Source organism: Cephus cinctus, unplaced genomic scaffold (genome assembly GCF_000341935.2).
Source record: "Cephus cinctus unplaced genomic scaffold, Ccin1 Ccin1_scaffold1205, whole genome shotgun sequence".
NCBI lineage: Eukaryota > Metazoa > Arthropoda > Insecta > Hymenoptera > Cephidae > Cephus > Cephus cinctus.
In genome coordinates this window covers 182,158-206,423 of record NW_014333672.1, presented here as the reverse complement: position 1 = coordinate 206,423, position 24,266 = coordinate 182,158, and the positions used below count along the sequence as shown (strand labels likewise).

The 24,266-nt window shown below is 42.4% G+C and overlaps 4 protein-coding genes across 25 annotated transcripts in view; 2 read left to right on the top strand and 2 right to left on the bottom strand.

The window, feature by feature from the left end:
- Window positions 1-5,082, top strand: part of LOC107272624 (kinase D-interacting substrate of 220 kDa) — a 17,457-nt gene extending 12,375 nt beyond the window's left edge. For 3 of the 5 annotated variants that reach the window (XM_015749949.2, XM_025089944.1, XM_025089947.1), the window contains 8 exons: window positions 150-609; window positions 683-848; window positions 928-1,378; window positions 1,456-1,629; window positions 1,704-1,973; window positions 2,095-2,100; window positions 2,236-2,350; window positions 3,781-5,082. In XM_015749949.2, coding sequence (XP_015605435.1) covers window positions 150-609; window positions 683-848; window positions 928-1,378; window positions 1,456-1,629; window positions 1,704-1,973; window positions 2,095-2,100; window positions 2,236-2,350; window positions 3,781-4,535 — 2,397 coding nt within the window. In that variant the 3' untranslated portion in view covers window positions 4,536-5,082. The remainder of the gene's footprint in view (window positions 1-149; window positions 610-682; window positions 849-927; window positions 1,379-1,455; window positions 1,630-1,703; window positions 1,974-2,094; window positions 2,101-2,235; window positions 2,351-3,780) is intronic. The other 2 variants (XM_025089945.1, XM_025089946.1) reach the window with 2 other exon arrangements.
- A 136-nt stretch (window positions 5,083-5,218) lies between these two features.
- Window positions 5,219-7,227, top strand: LOC107272625 (meiosis-specific with OB domain-containing protein). Of its 2 annotated transcripts, none has more exons than XM_015749951.2 (7): window positions 5,219-5,366; window positions 5,430-5,561; window positions 5,641-6,132; window positions 6,200-6,313; window positions 6,375-6,501; window positions 6,581-6,791; window positions 6,854-7,227. In XM_015749951.2, the coding sequence occupies exons 1-7, from the start codon at window positions 5,246-5,248 to the stop codon at window positions 7,022-7,024; spliced, it is 1,368 nt and encodes a 455-aa protein (XP_015605437.1). In that variant the 5' UTR covers window positions 5,219-5,245; the 3' UTR covers window positions 7,025-7,227. The 2 variants fall into 2 exon arrangements, with proteins under 2 accessions (XP_015605437.1, XP_015605436.1); XM_015749950.2 differs by having other exon boundaries at window positions 6,375-6,504; window positions 6,854-7,222.
- Window positions 7,228-7,333: 106 nt separating this feature from the next.
- LOC107272627 (U11/U12 small nuclear ribonucleoprotein 48 kDa protein) lies at window positions 7,334-9,436 on the bottom strand. Its single transcript, XM_015749952.2, has 5 exons — window positions 8,953-9,436; window positions 8,702-8,867; window positions 8,569-8,631; window positions 8,141-8,285; window positions 7,334-8,044 (listed from the first exon to the last, which is right to left on the bottom strand). The coding sequence occupies exons 1-5, from the start codon at window positions 9,076-9,078 to the stop codon at window positions 7,375-7,377; spliced, it is 1,170 nt and encodes a 389-aa protein (XP_015605438.1). The 5' UTR covers window positions 9,079-9,436; the 3' UTR covers window positions 7,334-7,374.
- Window positions 9,437-9,699: 263 nt separating this feature from the next.
- The window catches only part of LOC107272586, a 35,302-nt gene continuing 20,735 nt past the window's right edge, over window positions 9,700-24,266 (bottom strand). For 4 of the 17 annotated variants that reach the window (XM_015749858.2, XM_015749863.2, XM_015749871.1 and 1 more), the window contains 19 exons: window positions 23,715-23,909; window positions 23,158-23,469; window positions 22,874-22,936; window positions 22,599-22,716; window positions 22,270-22,377; window positions 21,500-21,632; window positions 21,322-21,405; window positions 19,390-19,599; window positions 18,608-18,970; window positions 18,338-18,502; window positions 17,869-18,249; window positions 17,642-17,786; window positions 17,161-17,285; window positions 16,223-17,071; window positions 16,003-16,141; window positions 15,403-15,463; window positions 14,234-14,463; window positions 12,912-13,168; window positions 9,700-12,809 (listed from right to left, as the gene is read on the bottom strand). In XM_015749858.2, the coding sequence (XP_015605344.1) occupies window positions 11,751-12,809; window positions 12,912-13,168; window positions 14,234-14,463; window positions 15,403-15,463; window positions 16,003-16,141; window positions 16,223-17,071; window positions 17,161-17,285; window positions 17,642-17,786; window positions 17,869-18,249; window positions 18,338-18,502; window positions 18,608-18,970; window positions 19,390-19,599; window positions 21,322-21,405; window positions 21,500-21,632; window positions 22,270-22,377; window positions 22,599-22,716; window positions 22,874-22,936; window positions 23,158-23,469; window positions 23,715-23,909 (4,997 nt within the window). In that variant the 3' untranslated portion in view covers window positions 9,700-11,750. Of the gene's footprint in view, window positions 12,810-12,911; window positions 13,169-14,233; window positions 14,464-15,402; window positions 15,464-16,002; window positions 16,142-16,222; window positions 17,072-17,160; window positions 17,286-17,641; window positions 17,787-17,868; window positions 18,250-18,337; window positions 18,503-18,607; window positions 18,971-19,389; window positions 19,600-21,321; window positions 21,406-21,499; window positions 21,633-22,269; window positions 22,378-22,598; window positions 22,717-22,873; window positions 22,937-23,157; window positions 23,470-23,714; window positions 23,910-24,266 lie in introns of those variants that run through there. The other 13 variants (XM_015749861.2, XM_015749864.2, XM_015749862.2 and 10 more) reach the window with 13 other exon arrangements.

Below are 24,266 nucleotides of genomic sequence, written 5' to 3'. Positions count from 1 at the left end.
CCCCCCCCCCCCTCTCTCTCTCTCTCTCTCTGTCTCTCTCCACCTACCAGTTTTCGCGGTGGAATATTTTGGCCTCGCGCGTTATGTGTGATCACAGTTGTTTCTTTTCATACCTATTTTTTTTAATCACATTCCTAACTTTCTCGCAGGCGGTTGAAGTAAACAGTAGAAGGCTGTTCACGGAATCAAATATTGGCGGACACGATTACCTACGTAACATGGTGCATCTACCGTTCTATCTTCAAAATAGTGGATTGCGCAAAGTCAAGGTCGCTCAACAGACCGCTCAGCACAGTAAAAAGACAGCATGGAACGAAGCGGAGGAGAGTGTCAATTATGCGACAACCAGCGCGATACATCATTCGGTATCCAATCGCCGTCTGAGTACAGAATCCGGTGTAATGAACAGTAATGAAAAATTGAAACCACCAAGTAGAAAGGGTAGCAGAAAATTGCGACTGAGCGAATCCATCGCTAGTAGCATTGGCAGCAATTTAAACCGTCTTGGTGGCGCTCACGATCTCAACAAGATGTTGCTCACTGATGATTATTTCAGCGACGTCAATCCACGCAGCATGAGACGTCTCATGAACGTCGTTTACGTTACCGGTAATTTAATGGCGATTATTGTTTTATTGTCTGCGAGTCTCTGGTAGCTTCAATACTTTGCTTGCATTCTTAGGACGATTATTGAAAGCATTCCAAATAGACTTCAACTGGTACCACTTGGCTAGCTGGATCAACATTACTGAACAGTGGCCATTCCGAACATCCTGGATGATATTACATTATGATTTATACGAGGAGACTTTGGATGATTCCATGTCGTTAAAGAGTCTTTATGACAAGTGAGTCATCGATCTTGGTTTTGGGTTTTTTTCCATTTACCTCTTTTCGTAAATTTATTCGCTTGGCTCTTGTCCACAGAGTGCGTCCGCAAATTCCAGTAATAAAAGACGTGCAGCCGCTTCTGGAGATGGACAGGGATGAGAAGAAACTTGACGTGTTTTTGACCTTCCATCGGTCTAGTTTGCTCGTTAGCGACATGAAGATATTCCTACCATTTACCATCAATCTTGACCCTTATATACGGAAGAAGATAAAGGAGGAGCAACAGTCTATTGACGAAGAAGGAGGCCAAGGACTCTACAAGCCATTAGCACCGTGGAACAATACGCATGGCATAATCGCCGAACAATGGGCGAACAATAGGAACGTACTTACGCATAGACAACCTCGAGCCGATAAGACAAATAATCCTATAATTCAGTCCTGGCCTATTGCGCCAGCCATTGAATGGCAACCACCACCTTGGATTCAAATGCCACCTATGGAACCGCCAGTTCCTAAACCGCTGTCAGCCACCACGACTTTACCAGTAAGTAGTGTCACATTGGAAAATTTTTGCCATGAGGTTGACATTAAAATATTTCATCATTCTGTAATTTTGTACAGGCGGAGATCCTGGATATAAGACTGTCCTCGTTATCGGTAAACGGAGTATGCGATCTCCTGGAAAAGATCGAGGATCTTAATGCTAATCAGGTATCGCGATATAAGAATGTCATTCGTGATAACAACATAAGTGGCCGAGTCCTGTTGCACTGTGATATGCAGGAATTGAAGAAAGTATGAAGCTCCTCATGTCTATGAAAGTTTTCCCTAATCTTTAAATAGCAATTAACGAGATCCCTTGATACCAGGTGTTAAAAATGAGCTTTGGCGACTGGGAACTCTTCCGCATGGTGGTCGTGTCGTTGCGCGAAGCAGAACTATCTTCGGTCACTACCCACGAGGAAGGTCCACGAAGCGTCCGTTTCGTTGTTGGTCCCGAGCAAGTTACACGCAAGGATTTGACTCCGCAAAACAGTACTTCACGAGGACCCACCCACGTGGAGAAAGAGAAGTCCATTTCGAGAACGGACGGTCCACCTAGACGAGATCAAACAAAACAATCCATAATGGAGAAGCAGGTGAGCTAACAGTCCACGCCATAATGTTATCCCACGCCTTGATAAAGGATGCTTAACCAATATAACGAGCTTCCCGACTAACACAAGTGTTGAATCATGCCGTTACGTACCTCGGATGCAGTTCCAGGTAAGTTCTAAGAACAATGACCTGACCGTCTATTGTCACAGAGATTCGTCATCCGAAAAATTAGTCGCACGCGGTTGCAGTGCATTAGATGAAAGTAATGCAATTTCGAGCGTGGTGTGTATGCGTGTTTGCCAGGTTACCCTGGAGGAGCAGATGATCTGTGGAGCCCTGCAGACTCTAAACGAGGAAGCTTGCGAGGACGTTCTGGACGTGCCGGGACCTACGGTCGTCCCTAGTGACTCACTTTCAGGTGAGCCCAGTTCTCTTCCGCTTGCACTGCCTCTGGTTATAGTTCAGGAACCGTCGCAATCCGACCAAAGCCCTGACACCGCCACCGAGTCCGCCACAGACCTCTAATCGAATTGAAGCGAACCTGGTGATCAACACCTGGGCAGCGAGCATGTTTAACCAAGCCGTGAGTAACGTGCGTGAGTTGCGTTAGCTGCGTCTTCAAGTTCCTGATGGCATAGACATCCATCGCATGGTGCTACTCGATATAATAATACTATAATTTTCTTCCACTTTATTTATCCTCATCGTCCTGAGCCGTCGCGAGGATGCTCCACGTTCAAACAAGCTCAATGGGATCTTGTCGTGTCCACGAGGTCGCCGAATCGCATTAAAGTTACTCTATTTCGATATGTACAAAGGGCGACAGATGTCGTTCAAAGAATGAAAACTAGTCTTATACATATAAGAACATATACTATATTGTACCTGTGTCCTATGCGTCATAAAGATTACATTAAATCAACGTGATCAGTCACCGATGATTAATCCACATAAGATGATTGTCAATAGTGTTAGGAAGATCTTGCGAGCGTACCTCTTACGCGTAGCCATATACAAATGCTAGTCCCACGTTATGCCAATAATACTCGTGATACACGATTATGCTGGAGCAATTAATTAGGTGTTACGTTAATGTGACAGGAGCCAAGAAAGGCATTCGCGTCAGACTGATACACCTTGTACACTTGCTAAACTCCTGCTGCTGATACTGCTGATGTTACTACTATTAACTATTATTATCATTCTGACTATTATTATTATTATTATTATTATTATCTTTATAATTATTACTATTACAACAATCTAATCGTTGAATGCGTTGGATGTCTATGCTACTAGGACAGTGATTCTAGGTTTTCTAGGAAATTAAAAGAATCTATGGAGAAGGGAAATAACGTTTGATGGTCTGTAACCGTAATTTGGTGAATCAAGATGTACAGAGTGAGCGTCGTCTCTGTATTTTTGTTCAATTCCTGGTGCATGAGACGAATTGTACGAATTGAAAGAGAGGCGAGAGAGTAAATGAAGTAAAGAGAGAATATAAATTATATTGTTATACCAGAAAGCAAGTGGCAATAAAGTTATACCTAAAACGGAGTGCTGCATGGTTTTATTTGCCAGGTATCTCACTGCTTGATCTTGTATGCATGGCTTCCCATCATCAGCGTTACCCTTGTATTATTACGATTCACCATCTAGCCTGCCCGGAACGGCTTGCAGATTAACGTTTGCGGATGTCAGGGCGGGTCTGGCGTGCGATTCCTTATCCACAGTCCTTCAGTTGCCGTCAAGGCGATTTAACGTTCCGTATCGACGGATGAAAATATCTACGCGCGATTGCCGATTAACAATGTCCTAGCGAAGGTGCCTGAGCGAATCATATTTTAGGTGAACGTCCAAGATCCCTCGGTAGCACGGCCCCTGACACCGACTATGTCCTGCTCCAAGCATCTCCGCTTTATCACTGGATCCCCGTGCCCGACGAGCCCGAGAGCTCCGACGAGAGTTCACAGGACACGACCGGCAGACTGCGTCGTTCCAATTCCCAGCAGAGCGTCGTCTCCCAGCGCAGCACAAGATCCACGTGTTCCCAGGGACGACGTCAGAGAACCAACAGCAGCAGCAACAGGCCTGCCTCACTTCTGATATCACCACCGGCTTCTCCGAGACCTGCCTTAAGGTCGAGATCTACCGATGAGAATTGTCTAGGGAATAACATTGCACTGAAGACGACGTCTTCGTTGGCGCCTTTGAAGTCACGTCGGTCTAACGACAACGTGGCTGTTTCCGCTCTTGTAGGGACGAGCAGCTTGGAGAGACTCGGAAAATTCAAGGATAAACTGATTGGTGCTATACCTGGTGCGTCCTACGAACACGAGAGTGACGACGAGTCGACGCCTCTTGTGTCGGAATTGTCTACGCCAACGCACTCGAATTCCGATGGGTTCCGGCACGAGTTCAGTCCGGCTGATAGCACTGATATTTCACCCACTTCGAACAAAAGCCTTCCTCAGGGTGGAGAACGATCCTTGGAAGTTGATTATGCGGATTCCATAAGCTTAGTTATACGTGAAAGCTCCACCGGACGTACTCTTTCGCGTCAGAATGCTGAGGACTGGGAAAATCCGGAAACGCCTGTCTGATGTTTTTTTACTTTAGCATTTAGGCTAGACTAGTGAATACTAATATTCTTCATGCCTTCTGATTGATATACTTTTATCTTTATTTGACACTTACGTCATATATTAGTGACGTCTAACTTGCCTTATGTACAAGTAGATTTAGAATTGTAAGTTACACGAATTAGTATTATCGTTTCGCATTTAATGACGATTCTAATTGGAATCAAGACACTTGACTCGTGTGGTAATTATTATTTTCATTTAACTTCGAATGGTCACAAAATATTTGCAGGAAAGACGCTTGGCCTTATATGCCGTAATAATTATGTAAGATGTAAGTGTATTCGTATTTAATCCTTTTGATTTTTCGTTAATTTTTTCTCCCCCCCCTCCCGCTCCTCCCCCCAAAGTATCTTGAAACAAATTATCCATTCTTTCTGTTGTACTTTTGATTATATCCCTGAACGACGTGAGTGTGTAGAGAGAAATATTATTATAAATAGCAAGACAATTGTACAATATAGTATACATTTGCGTGCCTTAATTAAATTCGATTGATTTAACCGTTCATCTTTATCTCGAAAGTCTATTTTCTTAACGATATTCCAAGTCCAATAATAAGACGCGAACTGACTTACGTCGTTGCGGCAACCATTTCTTAACGGTGCTGGTGTTTAAGTCGTAGAATTTTGAAATTAGTTTTTCGCTGTTCACTTTAAAAATTGTATACAATGGCTGGTGTGTGTCGACAAACTTTAAGTTCACTGGAGCCACAGATGCGAAATTCTCTAGTGATCGGCATAATTATACACAACGAGGCCCCGAGGTCGATCAACCTAAGAAATTCAAGATGTAGGTACAAGTGTACAAATAATTGAATATTCAGTCATTTATTTGAAGAATTTATTGTTGCAGTTGGCACAGGACAATCAAGTGTCTGGTCTTTTACAATGCGCGACTCTGAAATCGATTTTATTAATGTTACCGTATGGGGCAGTGCAAATTACATCAACAAATTATTTTCTACCTTTCATCTGGGCAACGTCGGTTCGTATTACGTTTACACGCCATAATAACATTTTCTCTCTTGTATTCAATATTTTTTATTTTACATAAAAATTTCTAGTGGAAATAATTAATCCAAAAGTTATTGAACGACGACCTGACGACAGAAACGAACAGTTTGTCCCATCTGTATCAAATCCCTATACTTTAACTGTGAACGAAGGTGTGGCTCATATTCAGGCCCATGAAAGTCCTAAAATAATATTTTACAAGAATCTATTGAGATTGCCAACTAAAAATGTCGAGCGTGTTCAACGTCTTTGTAATATTATTAAAAGTATAGAAGAGCTGGAGGGACAGTATGTGGATATATTGGTTATTGTAGTTTCCATAAAGGAAACCCGCGACATTATCACTCGCGATAAACGTCTGACTGCCTATCGTGATTTTGAAATTTCTGATGGAAGCATTGATAAGCCAATCAATTTACGACTTTGGAACAAAGATTGGATTAAGAGATCAACGCATTGGATACCAACGAATACCATACTGTTCCTTGCCGATCTTCGTATTACCTACAATCAATTTAAAAAGAGGATGGAACTTAATACAGGTAGTTTTAAATAGAAATTATATAATATAATCTGTAATTGATTATTAATAAAATTTCATTGTTTTAGCCTGGAAAACCTTAATAACTGAAAATCCGAATATTCCTGAGTGTGTCCAAGTGCGAGATGCTACTCGACGTAGACTGTACAACGTTTCCCAGGAATTAAATATTATTTCAAATCGTAAATGTATAGTGGTCATACATTTTTTATGTGATTATTAATTTTTTTTTTACTTTTCCAGTTGATAATATCAAAAATATAATGACTTTAAAGCAGATAAATGAATTGATTAGTCTAAAGAAATTTACTGCTGGAACCAAAATAACGACTATTGTCTATGCAGAAATTAGAGAAATGGAATGGCAATGGTGGTCTGTCTTTTGTTTTTTCGTGTTTTTATTAATTACGCCAGTAAAAATTCTACTAATTACCTTTTTTACTTTGTAGCTCTGTGTGCAAAAAAGCCGTTGCGGAAGATCAGAACTCTTGTAGCAATCCTGATTGTTGCGGGATTGGCGGTGCGGATATTAGCTCTTTGAATTCAGATAGGTTTGACTTTAAATTGAGTCTCAAAGATGGGACTGGATATCTGATAGGTTGCAGATTGAGTGGAATAGCTGCTGAACGTACTTTGAATTGCAACGTTCAGGAATTCATGGTATTTATTATTTTGTAAAATAATTCATTATTTCTTTGATTTGCATAAATTCTATTTTCTAGGCCATGTCTCTAGCAGACCGGATTGAATTGAAATGGAGATATTTAGTGGAGACATGTAAGATTTATCTGCAGATTGTAGGTCCAAGTTTGACTTCGAATCAGCCTATTTTTGATATTATTGCTATTCAGCGTGTTGCGAGTGACGAATCCGATCACTCATCTAATCATTAATCGTTCTAAATTCTTTTACTACGTTTCCGTTATCCCCTCGCGTATCTAATGTTTCCGTTAACGTCCTGGGGAACCGATCGTAGCCGAAGATTGCCGAGTAACTCGAAACTTACATTCCCTCGTGGAGCCACCTGTTACTTTTATTATAAGCAGTTGAGTTAGGTTAGTTTATGTATATGTCTTATTATCAGTAAAGAAATTGTATCTCATATTGTAGAAATTATGAACAACCAGAAATGTGCAGGAGTCTCAAGTTGCACGGGAATGAACTTAAGGGTCTTGAATGGATACGGATTATTTTGACTTCCATTTTACAAAGATATTCATTTATTTAGAGTGTAATTCTAAAATTACCAACCATACATTGGGAAATTCTTATTTCTAGAATGTCGTTCCTCACGTTTTGAGGAATTACCATGCCGTTCCCTGTCATGTTCCCGTGAATGACGTCTGCTTCTCGACGACTCATGACGACGATTCTCCCTTTTGTGATATTTATCTTTACTAAAGTGAGATCCTCTGTCTCGAGAATGATGATCCTTGCTTCCTGTATTCGATCTGTCTTTCCTTGTTCTACTTGAACTCCTACGATCCCTGGATCTGACATTCCTGTCACTGGATATTCTATCTTGTGTGCCTTTCGTTTCATCATATCTGGACCGTCGATGCTCCGTTGGGATATCGCGCTCCTGCAATCTTGTATAATCCCTTTTGGATTCTACCTCCTTTGAGGATGTCGCAGTCGAATTCCAATTGTTGCCATTTAATTTTGCCAGTTGATTCACACTCTTGGTATGTGAACTGTGCACAACATTGTTAGGAATTAAAGAATCCTGCTGTTCCGTTAAATATTCTATGAACATTTCCATCTGCTGTTCAATTACTTCACGCATGATCTCCAAGTGTGACTTCTTATTGGTATGAACGCCTCTGTGTTTAGCTCGACGACGCTTCAAGTTGCGTTCTTGCGCCAGTAACTCCAGGAACGTATTCTTCTTTGTTTCACCATCTTGTGCTTTCCTAATAAACAAGAACAAATCAAAAATACTCATCGATTCTAATTGTACATTCGTCTTCTGAACAAAATTATGATAATCAAAATATTGATGTACATACGGTTTATTTATGTCTGCAATATCCTCGCCGATTTCTGGTTTCCTAGTATTACCAATCACATAGTCATAAAGAGCTTTCCTCTCGTCACTGGTAAAATCTGCTTGCAGCCTGTTTGATGTACGAGGTATTAACCGGCCTCCCACACCTATTGTCAGTGTTAAGAAATCATGTGCTGGCAATAATAAATACAATATGCGCTATAATATTTAACGCATGTATTACACGAGGTTTAGTAATTGGTCTTCCAAACAATTATAATCTAATTATTGTTCATACATGTATAGCAAAGGATATTAAAAAGGATATAGCGAGCTGGGGCCAAGTATAAGACTCATAACTGTCTGTAAAAAATTAGACCATTTAGATATACGCAGGAAGGCCAACAATTATTCAAACTCCAGCACTGCGTCTCCAGCAATATCACTTACCTATATTTAACGATGGATTCTCTATCTTGGCTCTTGAAAGTACTTCGTCCTGAAGTTTTTCATCTGTAATAAAAATAGAGATTAATATATAAATTTACATAATCATGATAGTCTACCCCCAGTCTATATATACCAAAGGTAATGGAGGATGGTGCACAAGGACGTAAACTCGGATATGACAGTGGAACATCCTGCTTTTGATATCCTTCGGCAGTCCATTGACAAGACTCCAAGTGTTTCTCCAAACGATCTTCAGGAACACGATGCGCCGGATCAAAAGGACAGCAAATAGTAATTTTCTGTCGTAGAATTAAAAAGGACTTAATGTGCAAAATAGTGTGGCAATTAAATGACCCTGCATAAGTAAGGTTATACAAATTTTACCCCGTGGGTTATATCGTTCATGCTCCATCCCAATGTGGAAACGATATCATTTAATTGATTAGCTGTGGCCTTTGAAAATTCTTCAAGACTTTGTAACTGTGCTTCACGATCTCTTTGTTTTAACATTATTTATGCACTAAGAATGCTAACTATAAACTTTACCTTCGCAGTCGAGCACAGTACGCAACAGACTGGTAGTTCAATCGGCGACGTCTGGCGGAGTTATATGATATTCCAAAAAAAAATTACATAGATGACTGAAATAAAACTTGGGCATGAAAATTGGCTCATTCGGAATCTCCCAACTCATCTCTGCCGCTACTACTTAGTAGAACAAATATTCAAACATTTGCGATTCACGAAAATCTGGATAACCCGCGAGAAGAAGGGAAAAAACAGTTGCACAGAAATATTGAAAATTCGGAACATTGAATAAAGCATTTCAAATGTTGCTAAATATTATTGGATCGTGACTTACTTTGGAAATTTATTCGAAATATAAAATTGAGGCTAAACCAAAAACTCACAAAATATACGGAGTAGATAAAATTGAATTGGAATTGTAAAATGTCGAAAATAAGCTACGTTCAAATTGAAATATTAATAAATTAAGTATTGGAAATATTAAAATAATTAATTAAATCAATAAAGGTAGGCATTCGTTCATTTCATTTTTCTTCGTCGATACCATCTTCCACTGAAATAACAAGTAGCAGACTCTTGAGAGGGATTCGATTCTATCGATAGTTCAATTCTCATAGGAATATATTTATTTACAAATTCAATATTTCTTCCATCCAACAGTGCAGAATTCTTTCAAACGACAGACTTAAGCTGCGATTAATAAATAATACAATCACAATTAAGATTATTCTGGAAATAAATAATAATATTATCGTTATAATCGGAATTTCAAATATCTTCATATATACAAGCGTAGAGTTAGTTACATGTGAACCATTTGGATATTTAAACGCCGCGCAAGATTACCCAATTCCCCAAGAAAATTCGTCGCGATAATTTTGGCAAGACAGTCGAATTCTCTCTTACGAGGAAAAGCAGACGATACCCCAACGCGTAGGGCATTTTCTCAGTAGCAAGAAAAAGCCGCTACAACTTTCTTTATTTTAATAACCCGGAACAATTACAAACTTACGATTTCTCAATGAACGAAAGAGAAAGAAAAGAAAGGGTCGTCGTATTTACAATAATCTTATACATAGGAAACAACTTCGATAAATATAATAATATTGTTCATCTCCCGTTTAAACACTAGTAATAGAAATTTCTTTAGTGACAGACTTTTTATCGTTTTTAACCCATATCGATTCTTATCCTCGCCACAATAATTGGCATCGATGATAAATGGTCAGGCGTTTCATACTCCCAGACACTTAAAATCGAAAAGTCATCCTCAACGTGTCTAATAGATAACTCTTTTTTTATTTTCAGATATTAACTGCTCCTTGAAATTACTTCTTCAAGGAGCCAAGACAACATTACGAATTATCTTTAAGGATGCAAAATACAATTTTCCTTGCTTAACGCGCTCCTGTTCTTTTTATTTTAATAACGAATCTAAACTTAAAAAATCCTTCCCCTAAACCCTAAGCTATCGTAGCAGCAGCCTCGTGCGGACATTAACACAATAATGGAACCTCCATGGGCAAAGAAAAAAAAAATAAAATAAAAAGTATGCTCGTAGAAACTATGCGGAAAGATAAATAGGTGAACGATAGATAAGGAGATAATTAAGAGAGAGTCGGACAGGAGGCCATGAAATTTTATCACATCGTGCATCAAAAAGTTGTCTAATTTCAGAATTAGCAAAAGAAGGGTCTTTCATCTTTCTCTCTCTTTCCGTCAACCTTGATCTTTCTTATCTTAACATAGTGTATCCTTATGTTTTTTCTCCTCTCGCTCCAATGTGTCTTTTATCAATTGATTAATCGACGTTTATAAATTCCATGCATATACTATGTAAATATATATTTTTAGATCTATATTATGTATGTACAATTCGGCAAACGATCCAATGGCTATAGGACAGTCATATTTGTATGCCCGGTAAATTTAAATACTCGTTAAGGAGAAGATCGCGTAAAACCTCCGAATAATCCGATCGAGGCGTGTAAAATTATTATTAAAATATAAATTCAAAGTCAGACAGATCGTCACGTTAAAAAACTAACGCTACCCACTGACGCCGTATCCTTGAAAACTTTATCGTATTATGTACAAAAAAAATTGCACGATCACAATTCACAAGTATGATGTGTATATAATTGACGCGTTATGGATATACCCATGATGGTATATATATATTCCTATCTGCCTTCCATCCAATTCCTTCTTTCGTTTTCTTCCTGTTATTTATCCTTCCTTTCGCTTTCCTTATTCCCATCCATTCTTTTCATCGATGCTTTCCTCCATTCTGCCACATTATCACTAAAAACAATGGCGCCTTGAGCTTCGTTCAATGCGTTACAGGCAATTCGTTTCTCTAGCTTATCACTCGGTTGTCTTATCACGAATAATGAGAACGGATGGATTTGTTTGGAAATAAAGGCGAGGAAGTAAAAAGCAATGAAATGCAGTGTTTGGAAATAGCCGGAACAGACGTATGGATTTTCGATATTCAATTTGATATGATTCAGTTCGTAGAGATAAGTTTGATTATGTTAGCGAAAGAATGGTGGAGGAACTCGCCATCCTGATCCTGGTCATCGGCATAGTCATCATCGAGCAGTCCAGATCTTTAGTATCACAGAGAAGTAATATGACCTTTTGCAATACGTCTAGACGTGACTCTCTAGTGGGACTTTGAAGACCTTAGAGGCGAGATTGTCATCGGGTAGGGATTGAGGTTGAGCGTTGGTCACGTTGAAGACGACGTTACTAGGTCCGCGAAAGCTTACTTCGATCAGGAAGCTGGTGTCGGCAACGTTAACTCTATTGCTACTCAAATCCGGCGAGCTGGTCCTCAACTGGCTCTTCTTCGGCTTGTTGTCGTTCTTAATGACGCGCTCGGCCGCCTCCGCCTGGAGCTTATTATCGAGCCAGTGAACTTTGTCAAAATCTTTGGTCCCTCCGACAGTGTGTCTCCTCTTAATTGATCTTTCCGGCATCCCGTTCTTCCTCTTCAGCTTGGTAGCACTCTCCTTCCTGACCGACTGACGCCTCTTGCTGATGTTGCACTCGGTCTTCTCCGTCTTGGTCAAAGACTCGGATCGCTTGAGCTTACTGTTCGGTGACACTGATCTCTCCGAATGTTTGTTCAGACTTTCTGATCTCTTAAGCTTCCCATTGGTGGGAGAAGCTAACCTGTCCGAGTGCTTGTTCAAACTCTCTGATCTCTTGAGCTTCGACGCGGCGCTTTCGGTTCTCTTGTTCAGCGACTCGGATCTCTTGAGACGCGACCGGGACTCTGGATTACCCTGACTGAGACTCTCGAATTTCTCAAGCTTATTAGAATACGACGTGGACTCGACCTCAGGACTATTTTTACCATCGTCCCCAGTGCGCTTTTCCTCTCGTGACTCGGCGTCGGTTCGAGTCGAGACGCAGGAGACTACTGTGGCACTGTCATCCTGATCTTTCTCCAAAGATTCAAAGCGTTTCGTTCCATCGCTCTCGTCCTTTTCAGTGGCGTCTAGAAAGGTGCTGCGATCGGCACCCGTTCCTGAGAACGACGTCGTCGCGCTTCCGGTACTCTTCGCGTCCTTCTGTCTAATAACGTTCCTGTCGTTATCCGGCGTCGAGGACGAGGACACCGTAACCGTCCTGGCCCTGTCTGTTTTCAGACCAACGCCAGTCCCTTCGACGACAGTACAATCCGTATCCTTCTCTGGTGCGTTCTGTAAGCGCAATACAAAGGTGAACAAAAAATAAGAATACACAAAAAAAGCCAAAACAAAATATAATGCCACAACCGACAGAAGGTTAGAAAATACTCTTACATCTTTTAAACGTGGAACAATACGATTGGTATCAACAGCTGATCTATGAAGACTTGGATCTCTATAGAGATCAGCAAAATGTCGCGGTTCAGGTTGATCATCGACAGTAACCAACAGAGTCTCGTCGTGATCAGTCTTAGCATCAGGTACTCTCGGCGTCGCGGATTCACTGGACGAGGTCAGTTGACTGTTGGGATTAACGAGTGACTTCCATTTGCGGTCAAAGGTCGACGTGAGGCTGGTCAGGAGATCGCTACCTGTAATCACAAGAGTAAAGTTGACAAATGAGACTGTCGAGCTGTCAAGCGCGTGACAACGTGAAACACTCAAAGCATCGGAACGTTTGTTATTGTCGAGCGCAAAAAAAAAGGTACACTAGTCAAAAGATGAAAAAAAAAAAAAAGAAAAAGAAAATTGATTAAACAAATCAAAAAACGTGTGACGACGGCAAACGCTAGAAGTATGGTAGCGGCTGTGTTTGCAGCTATTTCAACAAATTTAATTCCAACGAGAGAAACGCATTCCTGAAATAATAAATGCAGGACGTCATTAAGGACAAGTGGACGAAGACGATGACGATTATGAAGATACTAATGAATTAAGAGTGATGTCAATGGTAGTTGGTGGCAGCAATAACAATACACGATTATCAACGGTAACGAGATAGCAAACGATGACGGCAACCGTTGCTAGCAATATGACAGTCGCGATAGCAATAATAAGAAAGGACGAACAGCCAATGCCAATGATAGTGTAGCGGAATGATGACGTAGGAACGCTAAAGAATTCCTCAGCGTCTACCTTTCTTTAACGTGATACGCAATTGTGTTCTGGCATGTATGTACGGGTGTATTCAGTGTGTATAATCAGCACAAAGTGTGTACAGCGTGCGGCATGACAGTCGGAGGGTGAGTCGATTGCTGGAATAATACAAAAGCACTGGGGTATAGGTGACATAAGACAATTTGTTTAATTCATTAATTCTCTCGATTCACAAGCTGTTGATGGAGTACGAGCTGCGAGAAGGAATAAAACGTAAAAGACTATTATTTAGTACAGGAATACAGCGCAGGGAGGATCTTGAGCGTTATGGATGATTTAATTGTGTGATAATAAAAAAAAAAAGAAAAAAAAAATTAACAAATATGGATGAAGGAGCAGGAAGGAGGAAAGAGTTTACGGGGAAGAAGAAGAAAAAGCTCAGAACAGAATATATATATATATTATAGGGAAACGGATAAATATGTAACGAGTATAAATGGTAAAGCCATTCGGGCGTGCCAGCCGTCAGCTCTTCTCGGACACCTTAAGGTCCGATTTACCTCTGAGGAATTTGTTTAAAGTCTTGGATGTCGCCACGGCCCCTGATCCTGAGGGCCCTGGCTCTGTGGGCTGTGACGTTGATGACGATGATGATGTGCCTGAGCGAGAGGGGCCGGTGGCGGTTGGGGGTGGGGATGGGGTCGGTGCCTTCGGGGAGGTGCCACTGGCCCCTGCAGCACCGTGTAGATGGGACGATATGTAGCACCAAAAACCCGGAGTTGCTGTGTGCCTACGCGTAAGGGGTTTGTCGCATCGTCAGTGGTACAAAAGGCTTTAAATGGTGATCGGCGCCATTTTCTCTCTCCTCGTCTTTCCTCTTTATATATGTTCTGCCAGCAGGCAGCTGGCAGGCAGCTAGTTAGGCATCTCGGAACATCTCTCACAGTGCATCACATTTTTTTGTTTCTTTTTCCTTTTCTATTGACTCCCTTATACTTTATATTAACCCTTCCTTTCCTTCCGCCAATCGACCGCTCGTCATTTTCCGACCTTCTTTCGTACCCTTTCTTAGTCCTCAGCACTTGCCCATCTCTAGCCCTCTGCCTTCCGGTTCCTGATGTAGAAGAGTGCGCGCGCATTCGTGATGTACAATGAGATTTTAAGATTTTCTCTTTTTTTTTTTTCAATGATCAAATTCAACTCAAGCAATTGTCACGCCTGCGCTCTTCTCTTGTTCTAGAACGTCTTGCATACCCTTTATGAGAAAGTGCGGCCAACTAAATGATCAGATGAGAGTAGAGACAAGAGACAGATAATGAAGTGAGACAACAAAGAGATCCGACAAGCTCGTTATAATATCGACCTGGGTTCTACTCGGCGTGCACGCCGCGCCAAATGAACTGTTTAAGAGTCTCAATATCATAGGAAGCTGTATAGAGGCTTTTATAGGCATGCGAGTAGGGTAAATACCTGAAATAATTATTTAATGATCAAACAAATAACTCGGTGATAGATGCACCATGCTCTCTGGGGTACACAATAAGCATAATCTCGCTGTGGAACCGTATAAGCATCAGCCGGCGGCATGGCAAACAAAAGGAAAAAAAAAAGGATCAAAGAAATAATCGAGAAAGTAGATTTACGATAGAAATAATGGTATATATGTATATATATATTTGCGCTTGTAAACAGACGCATAGAAAGTATGTGAAGAAGAGAGGAAATGTACCTAGAAAGCTTTTTGTTAATAGTGAGAATCTTCTGAGTCCAGTGTAGAAAACAAGATCCGGCTACACTCACCGATCATCAGAAGCGAATATATAGAGAAAAATACACAGAGAGAATAAATTGGCAGACAGACTGAAGGCGCGAATTAATTGATATCTATCGAGAGTCGATATTTTGGGGCGATAGGGGATAAATAATTTTTGCTTATATATTTCAAATAGAAAAAATCTTTATCTCGATACGCGAGATCAACGACCGCGGGACCGTGAAACGTGCACGCGAAAATATTTTCAATATTAAAAATCTCAGCATCCAGTAGATGATACGTGACGTGCACGCTTTACGGTCGTTAGACAAAGAGAGCATAAGACGTAACATGACACAATTTGAAGATAAAATGAATAGTGGACTGGAACCGGAAGTGCCGAAGAGGTCCCAACAAAATTATAAGAATTTCATTGGCTCTGGTGGACTCAAGCTCTTTGAACCTTCTCCAGGAAGATCCGGAACGACCTCTTCGACGCTGCCGCAGAAAGTTCGTAGAGGCGGTGTACGCGACCAACATAAATTATATAATTATAAAAGAGATTTGATTACTGACCGTCATCCGATATGTCACCCGGGACTCCTCGTTGTTGACGCGACGGCGACGGCGAGGCGTGAGGATGCGCGTGGACCTCGTGCAGGGAGTCGAGACTGCCGTAGCGAGCCCCGCTTAAGGAAGCAGACTCCAACGAGGGCTGTAATTAAGTGAACGATGAGAAATTAAGATTAAGAAATTAAGTTTGCAAATTATCATCGACAATATGAGAGACGAGTACCTCCTTGTCAGTCTTGAATTTTTTGATGATACCGTTGTTCATCTTCTCACCGAGTATGTTACTCAATTGCGTACTGGCCTGTGCCTTTTGCTGAGCCGTGGGCTTCTTCTGTACAGCAACTGAGATCGGAGCGATCCGGGTGGTGGATCTTGATCTTGCGTGTCTGTCCTGGGTAGGCTCATGCGATCTGTCAGCCAGTCTCTCGTTAAGATTGGAAAGTCTCTCCGAGAAGAAGCTCGGGGTGACAGTAGTGTCGGCGATGCTGTCAAGAATGTCATCGTTTTCCATCTCGCGTTTCGCCAATTGCCATTCCATGTCTATTCGCTTCTTTTCCTCTTCCCTCTTCTCAGCTTCTCGTCTCTGACGATGCTGGTCCCTCTGGAGCATCGCCTTGGTCTCCTGCTCGAACCTTCGTATCCTCTCCTGGGTGGTAGCACTGAGTCCTGCGTAGCTACGTATCGCTACCTCGTCGTTGCTCTGCTTAGTGTCGTTGGAGATGTTCGAGATCGTGGAGATGCTGTCCAGGTTGCTGGATCCCATCTCGTTTCCCAAGTGAGTAGAAGACTCTGGCGATGATGGTGCTACCACGACAGACTGACTGGACTGACTGGTTGAATACTTGGATCTACTTGACGATCCATTTGATGGACTGACGTAATTGCCAGCTGACGAGATCGATAAATCCGATCGATCTGATCGATCACCACTACCGGAAGTCTGTTGATTCGATTGTTGACTCTTGCTCTCGTGCATCAATACTATCTCGCTGACTGAGCACTGACGCTCGTTCAGCGCCATGCTCTGTCGTGCGGCTGCCATACTTCCGGTGTCGCTGTGCTTTGACTTTGACTAAAGGGAGAGAATTTGATGTCATTGATTTTTGAATAAGAAATTTAGCATGAGAGGTTAATTAATATTTACATCCAATCTGTACAAACCTTGTCTTCGTCGATTTCATCGTTGTCAGGTTCATCGTGACCTTTACGTCTTCTCTGCATTTTCCTGTTAGCTGCGGATATGATTGAGGATACAATATCCCTAGCTGAGACCATATCACGCATGCCTGTTTTGTCGAAATAAAAAGCAAGCAAAAAATAAATGTACGATAAATAAAATAAATAAAATAGATGAGGGTGGAGTGCAAATTAATATAAAACGATAGCTTCGTGACCTGAACGATCATATTCTCAGGATTAATGTTATTGGATAAATGATCATTGGATGGCATGGATTTTCAGATGCCAAAGAAACAATATTTAAAAAAATAAAAATAACAAGCACACCAGGTGTTACGTGTTGTGGATACAAAAAATGTGACAGCCAAGTGATACAAGTGTCATTTCAAGTGATTCGCGTGCGTCTAGACAAACGAGCTACCAAAATACAAAATACTAGAGAGAACTAACGATGAAAAAGTACCTTCAACTTTTTGTATATTATTCAAAAGAAGACTGTGGTTTGTATTTGATGTAGGTTCAACTTCATTGCCGTCAGCCGGTAAGCTCAGGTTCACGCTCAGTCTACTTAAGTCGTCCAAATCTTCTTCGGAGAAGAACCAATCCACCTGTCGGAATTAGTAAAGGAAAAACAGTGAAACCTGGGACAGCTTGGATAAATCTGGATGATGTAATTCAAGCTGAACTCACGTTGTTCAATAAACTTTCAACGATCCTACACTGATGAGACATATCAGTAACCATTGTAACCATATTGTCCCTTGAACCACTAGCACGAACCAGAGTTGGTCCAAAGACAATGGCCAAATTTTTAGCTTCCATTTTATTGACCTCACTGTGCTCCACGACTCTCTTCAAATGAAACATGAGATACTTGAGTGTCTGAAAATGATGCTCAGGCAGATCCCTCAGGAGTTTGCGAATCGTTGCCATCCTGCGCTGAGGATCTTCTATTTTGTCAGCATCGATGAACATCGGATATAGATCGGCTGTCAAGAGGGAATCGGGTAGTTGACGGAAGAAGGATTTGAGAAGGGAGGAAATGACGTTGACATCGCTCCACCTCGGATCCTAGGAGAAAAAAAAAAAAAAAAAAAAAAACAAGTAAATTTCAACATTAATTTCTAATGGTTAAAAATGATTAAGGCTTTCAACGTACCTGTAAATTAATATTCTCAAAACCCTTGTTCACACTTTCGGTAAGTTGAGAAATGGCTGCAGTATTTCCAGGCACCCTGTAGATGCCGATGACCTCCAGACCCCTGGCTTCGACTATACTGGTGCACATCTCGACGATCAAGGGGACGAACTCGGAGAAGGAGGACTGAGCCAATCGACAAAAAACAAAGAGAAGTTTCATACGTGTTCAAGTAGCGACTGAAACTAGTTTTAAGTGTTTAATCTATGGAGCTTGAATAACATTGCTAACCGGTGGACACATTTCAAGAGGAATTTTGAAGGTTGCACCTTCCGGTGGCAATTGTGTCGTTGGAGATGACGGTGATCCAGCCTGTCCATGCATCTTCCTAAATTGTTTGGCCACCCTGCCCTTCCAGGTTTTAGTTTTAGGCGAGGGTATCGGCTCCACAGTCTGACTTGGTTTACGTGTTTTATTTGCCGGTGATTGTCCAGTGGGTGAACGATTTCGAAAGGAAGTCAATTTTCTGATACCCTTGTGACTAGGTAAGGGACTCAATCTCTGACTTGCAGGCTGACCCGCAGCGGTCGACGTACTGGTTGGTCCTGGTGTTTGTGGAACAGCCTGTTGTTTGCTAGTACTCGCCTCGATGTCCTAAAAGAAAAAAAAAACCGTCATCCATACCATTAGCTACAGTTTCTCGAGCGTGACTATAATACATCTTGACTCCAGATAGAAGACCGACACCATCGACTACCCTATTCACCCATTTTGATAGGTAGCTCTATTTTTTGTATATACCATATACTCTTCGGAACGCGTTACCTAGCGGTACGTATAAATCTGCTTATCGTACTACTGGGGAAAGCCAACCGCAAAGGAGAGAGTGCTGAGACCTCTATATATGTATACATATATATATGCACAAACAAAGCACCAAGCAAGGAAAATAAAAGCACAAAGAAGGACATCCCATTACGAAGTACAGTCGAAACCCCTTACATTTAGTAAAAACGAAAAAATACAAATTTCCTGAAGCTTCTTTCCAGAAACAACAGCAAGTTTCAGCTCACCGTAGGCTTCTCTGCTGCTGCATGCTTGTGAAGTGCTCTCAACCAAAGGGCCATCGAGGCGGCGTCCTCAGCCTGTAGAAGAACTTCCGCCGTGGGGTTCGCCACGCGTAGCACGTGTTTCCGCTTGGTATAATCATCAGCAATGTCGACCAAGGAACACCTCACGTCTACGTTCTGACCCGCTTCGCCGTCGCTCGTTGTCGACGGACTCTGCAATGATTAACAACAATTCAGCCTGATCCTCGGCATTTGTATTAAGTCTTTTTTTTTTTTCCAATTCAACACAATTTCGCCAAGTTGAACCAGAAGAAGCAAAAGATCCGACACTAGTTTCTACTCCGTCTAAGCTGAACTGAGTATTTTTAACGAACTGCCTGGGTGATTGCGTAACGTTTGTTTGCCTCACCCTAAATTAACTCGTGAATCGAGCAAAGGACAGCGCGCTCACGTGCACGAGGACGCGACAGTGGGAAGGTCAAAAATGAACAAGTCTTCTTTACCCAGGAACCAGTTGAGCTCCATCTTCGAAGTCTTCTGCCAAAGAGACCGTGGCTACTGAAATGCAATGGTATGCACGAGTGCGAATTGCTATTATTGGATCCCAGCATTTCTTCCTTTTTTTGTCCCTAATATTTCCAAAACTTCTTCACTACAAAATATGGCACCGACGCACTTGGTGTACGCACCAGTCACGCACTAGTCACTAGTCGACTTATGTCGGGCAGCCGATCGACTCGCGATCACGTAGACATTTCAGTGGCGCAGGAGCATCGACCGAAGCAAAATCAAAGAGGGGAAGGAAGCATCGCGACGACCGTAGGGGCCAAGAGTGATGCCGTTGAACTCTCTAACTCTGTTTGGAAGTCCAACCTGAACGCACAAGCAGACCTTTCACAAGGAGCAAATAAGCAGCGAGGACGTCAGTCGCAGCGAAAATGTTTTAAGAAAAGGTCCCTAACGGTTGTAGTAAACTTTGCAAACTGAATAAAAGAAACACGTTACCGCCGCGTCAAGTCGCTATAGCTACTGTCGCCTGCGGTCGCAGCAGCGGCGTCGCGATACCACCGACGCTTCCGTCTTCCGGCGATAATGACGTATTGCGACGCTATTTTACGGTGACTCGAAGGCCACGACAAATCGAGAGCCCTCGCGGCGTCCATCGTTCCTCATTTTCGAATTCGCGAAAGTCTCTTCTCGCTTCGTTGACCGCATGGCCATTATGCCTAAGAAAATGAAAACCTTATCGCGCATCCATCGTTCATACGAATATTTGTGAAACGACCAAAGAATCGTCTGCTCGTTAAATTAACATGAAATTCTGCGCGTCGGTAATTACATGAAAATTCTTAATAAGTAATTTCGCCAAAAATTGCAGATAAACAATTTGAGAGAAATTTTAAAATTAAATTTCTACCGTACCCTCTCTTCTTCCGAAGACACAGCCTAACGGTTCGTATCTTGGTGAAAGTCGATACGAACGTGAACATCGACTTTCCCGTTTATCATTTTCAAAGGGTTCTCTACATTAGGTCGACGGATTCTCTTGCACTCGTGGCACGTGCCACGATTCGGTATGGGCGGCGACATTCCCCAGAGGATATTGCGATACGATTGCGACTCGATCCGGTAGCAAGCAACGCGACCTCGTACTACCTCATACAAAGTGCCATTGGACTGTGCGTGATCGTATGTCAGCCATCGATATATTTGCATAGCGACTGGGGAACGCCGAGGAACGCGAGCGCGCGTCTAGGACTCACGCAAGAATCAACGGAACCGAACAGCCTGGCGATTCCGACGATAACGCGGCTCCGACAGCTTCCGGCCAAAGACTTTCGCATGGGCCGATACGTAGCCTCGCGCTAGCTGCTACCTTTTGAAAGCGTGAAAGGCATCCGGTATTTCGTATTACGGCTCAGCGACTGGACTCACTTGGCTGTGACGATCCTTATAGAAGTGAAGAATTGGACCCCGAAGAACGCCCCATACTTGTTTCCATGAACGATCGGTGGAACGCTAAGAAAAAGATGAGAAAAAGAAAAGGATAAATGTCACGGTTACAGGAAGGCAAATTTTATACTGGCTCTGGCTCCAGATACAAGTAACTGACCTTGCCATCGAGAACCGTAAACTTGACGTGAAGAGATCCTTCTCGCTCGACGGGTTCGGCATCCTTTGACGTCACGACGTCACTTCCGTTGCCACCGCTGCAGGGTAAACCATGAGTTCCGGGGATGCTGTTACTGTAAGACAGACAAAAGTATTATTTTATGAAGGGAGCCCTTGAAGGAAGTCCTGCACGCTGGTCTCTCCTCAGGATGCATCCTTAGGAGGACGCGCTGGTCTCTGAGACTGGTGTCAGCGGAACACGCACTTCAACAAGCTGCTCGGAAGGTAATGTTAGATTCGTACGTGAGGATATTTATAAGTAGCGACTCGTACACGTTGATAAGGTAGTGTACGGATACAGGGTGTACACCATTAATATCCGGATATCCATCAGAACATGGATTCCGGATGAGAACTAATCAACGAACAATGTACACGGATAATATTAGATGGAAAGAAGCAAGTTCAGTCTATCACGGCGCAACAGATAATACGATTAACAGGAAGATTATTGTGGAAAGTCGTGGGTAATCCAGAAATTAGATGAATGATGACAGGACATATTGGGAGCCAACCTTGGGAAGATCCGGTCTATTATATTTTTCTATGGTTTCCGAAGGACACACGCAACCTGCACACAGAAACGGAACAACAGCTGCACTCTTCGTTAGGCATCGTAGGAACTACGTGTCAGGGACAAACAATATCAACAAGGTAACAACTCTCGAAATCGACACGTCGACCGATGCAAACGTGTCTCTCGAATCTCACCGATGAGAATGCCGATGCAGCGACGCCGCCTGAGTGACGTCCTCGAAGATGCGTCGCAGAGGTGTTATGTCACTTGGAAATAGCGGAGGACGCCAGCGTCTATGTGCACTGCAATCATGGCCATTGCCAATCCCTGAACTTTACCTATTTCTTTTTTCTTTTTTTTCTTTTTTTTTTTCAATATAATAGTTAATTCCTTCTTAAATCAACGTATGAGACCGTACGAGTAGATTTCCTCGAGTGATCCATTCCGTGACCCCGAGGTACCCAATCCCGCGGTTAGGATTTAATCCTGAGCCGAGCAATGTCCTTGAGGACATGTGTCTCACCTTCTTAAAGCGTGTACCGGTTCCGTGTCGCTCAGTTCAAGGTCACTGTCCACGTGCATGCGCTCGCCCCAAGTGGCCTTAAGGTAGGACACTCTCCTAGTGGCACGATCCTCGTCGCCTGAAAGGATCAGATCAATGATATCGAAGCTATAAACAGGATTGAATGATGTGTTATGAAAAAAAGAAAAAAAAAAACCAAGTAAGCTAATATCGAATAGGTTTCTGGTAGCAATGCTGATGGCGCGGGGAGTCACTGGCTAGGCGATTCAACTCACTGATCTGTGCATTCTTCTGACGTCTCAGGACGACGCCGTTGCTGGCCGAGGAACTCGCAGGAGCTGCAAGAAGCGAAGACGGCTGGCGTTAGCACACATGGCGACACACAAGCGCACTGTCCACGTCAGACTCGTTAGAAGATGCCAAAAGATACACAAAGCACCAGGTAGCAACGGACACAGCAAAGCGATACAGAAGGCGTAAGGAGTATCAGGAAGTATAGCCAGGAAGCCGAAAGTCATGCAACGTGAAAAAAAAAAAAAAAATTCTACAAGAATCTAACCTAGAAGTTCATCGCTATCTTCAGGTGTTTCCACATCGGGTAGTGCCGTGCAGTCATAGCGATGATGCTGTGGCGATGGACCTTCTCTACTTGTCGAGGATCCAGGATCGAAAACAGGTGAAGACGGAGGAGTGTAGGGATCACAATTGGGAGGAGTGACTCTCACGTGGGGCATAGGACCCATGGTAGATAACGACGAATCCACATCAGCCTCAATATCGTATAACGTTGTGGGAAAGAGAGGTGCGTTGGGTTCATCTTCCGTTGATTTGTCAATCGCATCCTGATGACGTAGACACTGTGGCTCCCGTTCTGTCCGGTACCAATCAGAGTGAAAAAAGAACAAAGCAAGCTATAGGTAGTCGTTGGCACCAGGAAGCGAAGACCGCAAATATCCACTACGCGATAGAAGCTTCAGATACTACATAGTACAGTGATGATAAACGTGCTTTCGGATACTAATGATGCACATTCTAATCACTAAACAATTACTATCGACCATGTCAGCTAAAGAATAAATAATAAAGAAATTCAATTGGTTATCCTTAAAAACTAACCGAGCTGAGTCCTGACAGCCTGTAAGTAGCTGTCCTGTCTTTTGGCCTTGTTACGTTTACTCTCGGAGTCGTCCTGTTCAGTTTGCCAGGTATGCCTCGCGTTCCTTCTGGAAGATCCGTTCGCTGCCTCCCAGGACTCTGCACTATTGCTCCGCGCCCTTAGACGGACTGGCTCCGTTTCCATTGTCGGAATTTCTAAATAAATTTCAACAGGATTAACACCCTCATGATGAATTTAGGTGACTGCATGGCGATCAAGGCTAGATGTACAGCTTTCGTTTTCACGTCGATAATACAAAGACAACAGCTACATTCGCAGACTGGAAATTATCTGTTTGATGAGGATGAGATAAGAAGGTCCGGTCGATAGGGGGACGTAGGGATGGATTAGTTCGTCGAGCGACCTTTGTCTTAATAAGGTTGAATCTCTTGGTAACGTGGAGAATGAGAACGAGTTAACACAATGGACACCAACTATGAATTCCTCAGGACGGGTTCCTTATCCGTGGATGTTACATGCATGCTGGACCAAAGTATCTTGTTCATCTCATT

Excerpts from the sequence above, each read along its gene's own strand:
- LOC107272625 (XM_015749950.2), top strand. The coding sequence starts at position 5,246 with ATGGCTGGTGTGTGTCGACAAACTTTAAGTTCACTGGAGCCACAGATG. Across the intron at positions 5,562-5,640 it reads CTTTCATCTGGGCAACGTCG|TGGAAATAATTAATCCAAAA; the intron begins GTTCGTATTACG and ends AAAAATTTCTAG. Across the intron at positions 6,314-6,374 it reads ATTAAATATTATTTCAAATC|TTGATAATATCAAAAATATA; the intron begins GTAAATGTATAG and ends TTACTTTTCCAG.
- LOC107272627 (XM_015749952.2), bottom strand. The coding sequence starts at position 9,078 with ATGTTAAAACAAAGAGATCGTGAAGCACAGTTACAAAGTCTTGAAGAA. Across the intron at positions 8,868-8,952 it reads TGAACGATATAACCCACGGG|AAAATTACTATTTGCTGTCC; the intron begins GTAAAATTTGTA and ends ATTCTACGACAG. Across the intron at positions 8,045-8,140 it reads ATTGCAGACATAAATAAACC|GAAAGCACAAGATGGTGAAA; the intron begins GTATGTACATCA and ends CTTGTTTATTAG.